This window comes from Vanellus vanellus, assembly GCF_965231255.1.
Source record: "Vanellus vanellus genome assembly, contig: HAP1_SCAFFOLD_263, whole genome shotgun sequence".
Taxonomy (NCBI): Eukaryota; Metazoa; Chordata; class Aves; order Charadriiformes; family Charadriidae; genus Vanellus; species Vanellus vanellus.
Window position 1 is genome coordinate 167,730 of NW_028126610.1, and position 7,406 is coordinate 175,135.

General features: G+C 44.2%; 1 protein-coding gene across 1 annotated transcript; it reads right to left on the minus strand.

Moving 5' to 3' along the window:
• Positions 1-873: 873 nt before the first annotated feature.
• On the minus strand, positions 874-5,580 carry LOC309684900 (E3 ubiquitin-protein ligase TRIM36-like; the record flags this gene model as incomplete). Its single annotated transcript, XM_082500739.1, has 6 exons — positions 874-1,175; positions 1,461-1,754; positions 2,296-2,420; positions 3,072-3,325; positions 4,258-4,353; positions 5,434-5,580. Coding segments are annotated over 6 exons (1,218 nt in total), but the record flags the coding sequence as incomplete, so codon positions are not given.
• Positions 5,581-7,406: the final 1,826 nt, after the last annotated feature.

Here is a 7,406-nt window from a genome sequence, read left to right on the forward strand (position 1 = left end):
GAATTATACACTTCTAATATAGGACAATTTGGTTTTCTTTTTTCCATTTTGTTTTCCTCCCTGTAAAAGGAGGGAGCGGGGCTGAGCTTCACTCCCTCCTGGCAGGGACCGGGAGAAATGAGAAAATCAGGATCTAATTTCTCATTTTTCAAAAAGTCTCCATCTGACTTTCAGAAGCTTGAGACACTGGCGTTTTTATAATTTCAGTATGTTATACAGCAGAAGGCCAACACTTTTGTTAGATTCATGAAAAAGTTAAGAGCCCCTGGGAGATAGCCTCCCAGCCTGCAGTTCCTAGACACATCCAGGCTTACTACAACTGTAATTGAGAGCTGGAAATCTTTTTGCTGGTTTATCCACTGCACTTTGGCTTGTGCTCAGTAGCACTCCAGTGTCACATGCAAATCTATAGCCTGGGATGAGCCAGTGACTTGGAATCCACCATGACGCAAGCTACAGCAAAGACACACAGATATGCACAGTGAACATTGTACCTCTGAGTGGCTGCCAAACCTAGTATGCTAAGGGAATTAAGGCAGAATCTTACTATTGACAACTAAGCATTGCTTCAATCTTGCAAATGATGCTTTTTTTTCTCTTTTTTAACCTTCTTGCTTTAACTGACATATCTTGATATCTGTAGAAACCCGATTTCTTTCCCAGAAAGAAAGAAAATAGGACTCTGGACAATTAGAACATCTTCCTACTAATAGTAGAGGATGAACAGGACAACCTGCTTACACTATATCCTTCAAGCCACTTCCCACTGCTTAGGTTCATCTTGTATACTAATTGAGACCAGGCTCGCTCTTAATTTATTTTTTAAAAAGCCATCTCCTTATACAAAACATGTATTAAGCAAGAGTCTGCAATTTACCTTGGGCTGGTCACATCATGGGTATTATGGAACAACTTCTGTATCTTGTTGCTAGAAACAACTCCCACTTTCACCAGGTAGGAATAGGCTTCCACGTGAAAAGCCCAGAAGCGCTTCCCTTTGGCAATCCCAGTGTCGCCAATGATGTAATCCAGGGTTGCGTAGCATCCGACCTGCATGCGCTCAGACCCCAGCAGTAGAGGAAATCCAGCCCTACTTTCCACAGAGGTTCTTCCTGGGTTCAGCAGGAGATGTTCACTGTTGTACCCGCATTTGTCATCAAAAAGAAAACTGAGAACTGAAAAACAGCATCCCAAAAAATTTTCTCTTAGTTAAGTATTTCTGTGCTTATAAACTATATTTTAAGTCATGCTGGCACTAGAATTCCTCGCTTTTAAAGGCTACCAGGAACATTACGCAAGCTAACACAGTCTCAGTATGCTACCTACTTAACCTGTTTGTTAACAGTGCTTTTAAACATTTATACAACCGGTAACAGTGTAGTAGAAGTCTGGGAGCTACTGGAAACCACCTACAGCTCTTAACACCACCAGCAGCTCGTGGACATAAGAAAACCCAATACCCGGGGCTGGAGGCGTACGCAAGATAACTTCTCGGCTCCAAGGGCTAGAGATGGATCCTTTATATCCTCGAACTCTGAAGGCATAGCTGCTGTCGTCATCGAGATCAGATATTACTTTGCTCTTGCTGCAAACTTCGATCTCCTGCCACGTTGTACTCTCCTCTTCTCTATTAAGCTTATGATACTCAAGAACATAGATATCAGCTGAGTCTGTCTTCCCAGGGCATTCCCAACTGATCAGAGCTTTGTTGTACATTTTGCTCTGCTCTTCATTGATTTCTGGTATTTCTAGACCTGGAATGACAGAGATTCAGGAGAAAAAAACCTCAAATGTAGATACATGTTGTTTTAGAATTAAACACAGAAGCCCTTTGTTGAGTGGCTACAGCACTGGGGGGACAGTGGGGGGGGGAAATCTGACTCAGTCAAAGAGTGCAGATGAGGATGGGTCTGTTCATGCACTTAAATCCTTTCTGGTTTTACTTTGAAAGTTGTATTATTTATTTTTGCTGGCAACTAAAAAACCATATAAAAACCTATTCTTTTCTGTCGTGCAATCACGACAAAAAGCTGCTAGGAAGACCTAGTATTACTTAACTACAATATTTTGGAAGCCAATGTAAACTGGTTCTGAATGCCATGGCATCTTAGCTTCTTTATCAAAGCTGAAGCTAGCATTGCTGCCAGGTAACGCCTTGTGAATCACAGAGGCAGAAGGGACAATGCAAGTCACAAGATTGAGTTCTGCAACTGCAGCCCTGCACAAGTTTTGCCTCTTTCCAGAGAAGCCCTTAAAGCTATAACTCAAGAAAGACGTGATGCTCTCATAATTTGCCATTGGAATGGAAGGACAAGTCACCAAGGATCTCTTCTTGCTTGGCTATGTCCATCACAAAGTCCTCGAAAGTAGTTTCAGCTGCTGGCTTGAAGCTCTTGAGAGATTCAGTAGCTTTTTGGATTCTGAAAGCACAGAAGCAGAGGGATGGCAGAAGAGGGAAAAAGGAATTCACATGGGTGCATTCCTTAGAGCAAAACCGCTAGGTTTTGCTTTAAAAAAAGTTCTCTTTTCAGGTACTTACTCACGTGTCCCAGAAACTTGTCTCTCTAGACAGAATTAAAATGCAAAATTTAAAGGCCTTTTGTACATCAGTGTAAAGATAACTAACAGGGAATCTTTTGGTTGGCAGAGCATTTTAACAATTTGGGGCATTACATTCAAAGAACAAAATAGGTGTGAAGCGCTAATGGAGCACAACTATTCAGATCAAAGAGTTTAAAGCCAGAAGAGACCTGTTAGATTAACTTGCAAATACCCGATGCAATCTCTGAGCAAAGGACTGTATCAGTGAGCTGAATGGGTTACCCTTCCACTGCAGTCCTACTGAAGAAGGCTAGGCGTTGGCGCAGGACAGAGCCCCTCCTCTGGGCTGTTTTTTAACGCACGCTGTAATATAGGAATTTCTACTGAATGGTACCGGGACCGCCTCTGAGGCTCTGCAACACAAAGTACTTGCATTCAGTACTTTCCTAGCAGGTGTCCAAAGAATATGACTGACCAGACATCCCTGGAACAGTACCTGTACCTCGAACGGAAGATAATTAATAAGATACCTGACGTGAAGTTGTTTTGCTGTTTGAACAAAACAAGATGGATCGGTTTCTTTAAGCAGTTCTTGAGCAAGTCCTACAAGGCCATTATTTTCCAGGAGCCCTTGAGATTCTTCTGCTTGTGTTTGCAATTTTTCCAGCCTTAAATTCTTAGAAGCTTCAGTTGCCCTAAGAGCTGCGGATTTCTTCTCTTCCAGGACATGAGATAATTTCTCAAAACTCTGAGATGCTTCTTCTTTAGCTCTTTCACTGTTGCACTAGGAGGGAACAAAAGACATTTTAGACGGATCCCACAGCACTGTGGCTGTGTACAGAAATGTACTTAGGGTTGTTCAAGAGATCAGAGCAAATTAGTCATCTGTTTGACTGCCAAGACTAACGAGCTTTGTTATGCTCTTCAACACTGAAAATGCAATCAGCACTGCACCCAAGCTAGTAAGCGTCTCCTACGTTAACACAGAGAGGAAAGAGCAGGAAATTATTCCTCCGATTATGTATTGAGTTACGCACAGCGTTTGTCTAAATAGTTCATGGAAAAGCACTGTAAAAGCAAGTCAGCGTCTGAAGTCTTCATGCCCAAGACCTAGGTGCTCTTCCACCTTCCCCAGTCACCCTGAACTGGGAGTCCAGCCCAGTTTCTCCCCTATGCCCTGTAGTGCCACCTCTGATGAGTGCCCTGGATTAAAGGAACTATGAAGCACAAAGGCCATCTGCAGCAAGATACAGGCAGGGCCAGGAGCTCCTGCCAATTTTTGCCATTGCGTTTTTCCGCTCGTATGTGAGCTCCCAGCTCTGACTCTTCTGCAGGGAGATTTTGCCCTTAATTCTGACTTCACTGCAACATCCTCAAGGTAAACAGACAGCATAAATTGTGCAGCACCACTCATATGCAAGAGCTGTAAGTCTAACCCACCTCTCTTTGGGTAAGGTATCAAATAAGCTTTATGTCAATTAAATTCACAGCAGCACCCAAAACTTAACTTCCCTCTGTAGGTTGCCCAAATTTCCCACACTGTCAGGATTAGGTCTTATCGTCTGTGACTCAGAACCAACACAAACTGTTCAGAAATGGTTTTGCTGGCTAACAAAAAAAAACCCCAAAGGATCTGGAACACTTCACTGTTCCATTTGGAGTCCCTGCTGTGTCCTTGCAAGGTCCATCCCCAGACAACCCACAAGCCACTCTCACCTCTGTTTCTTTCAGCAGCAGATCCAGCTGCGTGATGCGAGCTTTCACCTGGCTCTCCTTACTGATGAGGTACTCGATATCTTTTGAAAGCTTCTCCTGTTAAAATAAAACAGCAAACTGGCAGGCAGAACAAGGGCATCCCACCCAAACTGACAACAAGCACAGGTGGGCCACCCAGCCAGCACTCAGTTTCTGTAGTTACGAGGACAAGAGCCTGCCATCAGTTATGAGCAGCAACCCTGCGGAGAACTGCTCAGTGACCCGCCATGACTGGCCCGGGACATCAGGCCACTGCCATGTGCAGGACTGGTGGCACAGCCTCTGAGGAGAAGAGGTGACAGCCTCAGCTGGCTCATCCTTCCCCAGCCACAGCAGTCACCTTCTCTCTTAGGCTAGGAACACGAGTCTTCAAGACATTACCAGAACTAATAGAAAAGCCTCATAGGTTATTAACTCATCTGTAGTAAGGTTTGCTAGAAAAATGAGTGGTTGGAAACTTGAACTTAGGAGTGTCTCTGCACTTCCTTAGTTGCAAGAGTTAACAGCTGTACAGGAAAAGCCTTGCAAACAGGCGAGGAGGCCAAAGAGCAGAAGGCAGGCTGGGATGGGCTTTTTTTTTTTTTTTTCTCTCCTGTGAGCAAGAGAGGAAGCAAAGGAAGAAGAGGAGGCAGCAGCAATCATTCTTTAATAACAAAGCAGTGTTTGCAAGTCTGCCCTGTTGTATGGTGCTTAGGGAATCAACAGCTCTGCAACTTCAAAAACATACAGCGTCCCAGCAGATAACTGCCGATGCAGATTCTTCAGGAGTGCTTCTGAAGTATAAGCTAACCCAAGCCACAAGGACACTTGCCTTAAAAAAGCCAGATTGTAAACCATTAACTTCTTAAACCTTCTGCATTGGTCAGTACTGATGCACAGTTGGCTAACATAAGGTGGAAGCGCTTTTAAGGGGTTCTGTTTGAAGCCTCATAGAAAATATAGTTTAGTTTCTTAGCCGCACACTATGTCACACTAATATATACATTAACAGATGTTGCACAGCAGCATGCCTCATGACTCGTTCAGTGTCCTCCAAACACACGTCCTGGCATCCTGCCAGGGGAAGTTTGCCCTTAAACCCGAGGCTCAGTGCTCTTCCCCCTTCTTAAGGCCAGGTCCAACAATATTTACTTTTACCTTAAAGGTTTTGTAGGCAGTGCTTATGGTTGTTACTCTGTGGTTTGCATGACATCCACCCGGTTTACATAGACGACAAACAGGCCTTCTGCAGATTTCACAGTACATGTTTACCCTCTCCATTTCATGTTCTGGACACATCAAAATCTGGAAGAAAAAAAAAGAGAGCAGAGAGAATGCAGGTGTCCTTCCAAAAACTGAGGTGCTCAACAAACCACCAAAACACTCAATTATCCCACAGCAGCGTCTGACTTATCAGTGGGTATTTTTTATATTCTGTTTATCTTCCACCTTTTACATTTGTCCATGCCAGTGAAAGCCAGCAGATGAAAACAAACAGTTTCACCAGGTTTACAGTGAGTGAACCTGTAGCAATGTCTGTGTACACATCACATAGCCTCCATACTGCAATCAACCATTTTGCTAATCCCTGAAGCTGTCTGCACACCTCAAGCTCCCCGCACTCCAGTTCGGAGATGTAAATGCAATACAGAACATGTCCACCCTGTCAAATTTAACCCTGTTCACACCGGCATCTCTTGAAACACCTATGAACTGTTTCTTAAAGCAAGAGTTGACATAATACTGTAATGACTGCGGTCTAAGCTAGACTCTGACCAGCCACATAGCCATTGCTCTTGGAGCAACAAATGAAACGCAGCCACCACCACCAGTCACAGCCATCTTAAAGACAAAAGGCCCCAGTGTTTCAATTTTTCTGTCTGACTCCAATTACAAGTTGCTCATGCTGAGCGCTAATTCCAGCAACAGCTTAAACAGCACTGTAAAAAACCTGGTGTTCACTAAAACTCATCTTTCAAAAACTGAGCGTGTGGAAATAACTGCTCAAAGAGGGAAAAAGTGCCGCTCAACTCCAAGATCATGCAACAGATAAAGCCATCTAAAAGGCACATAAAGTAGCGTAAACACGGACACTCAAAGCTAAGGTTGCAGACCATCTCCAAAACCAACTCTCAAGCTCCAAATGTTATCTTAGGCTATGGTGAAAAGCCCAAAGACAAAGGAAATGTTCAGGAAAATTAGCTGTGCAGGCAGACATCTCCAAAAACTGCAGTCATGCTGTTAGTCTGTGGAAGCAGTTTTTCCACAGCAGTGCACAGTCACACCTAACGGAAACTGCACACTTTTATTCATCTCCTCGTGTAAGTAAGAATTACAGCCTGCAAGCTAGAGACCGAAGAGGTCAGCAGATTACCTCGTCTAGTTCTCTCAGAATTCAAGAACAATCAGCCCAGTATCTGCTTCTCCCATCCCCACCACACACGTTACAAAGTGCTCTCCAGTCTGGTTGTGAATGAAAGCGGGTTTATGAAAGGTGGGTTAACCTTGACCAGCAGCCAGACAACAACCAAGCTGCTCACTCGCTCCCCCTCCTCAAGATGATATGAGGGGAAAGATGATCATGGGTCAAAACAAAGACAGGGAAATCACTTACAAATTACCAGTTCATTGCCAAGTCAAGTAGACTCGGATAGTCAGAAACTATGACTAAATATTTTAGACCATTCCCCCACCCCACTTTTTTTTTTTTTTCCCCTAGGCTCAAATTACTCCTTCATTTGCATTTGCATTTCTTCTTCTCACTCCCGCCTGGAGAGGCACACGAGGGATGGGAAATGGAGGATTACAGTCAGTGCATAACACTCCATCTCTGCTACTCCTTCCTCATTATAAGTTTCCTCTCTTCATCACAGGTCCTCTCCACAGGAGACCAAGGTGTTTGTGGCCAAGGGGATCTGTTCTCATTTCTTTCTGTCTTACTTTTGTCCTCTACACTCACAGAATGGGTGAGGTTGGAAGGCACCTCTGGAGACCGTGTAGTCCAAGCCCCAGCTGAGGCAGGGTCAGCTACAGCAGGTTGCTCAGGACCTTCTCTCGGTGGGTTTTGAATAACTCCGTTATTAGAGACTCCACCACCTCTCTGAGACACCTGTTCCAGTGTTTGTTCACCC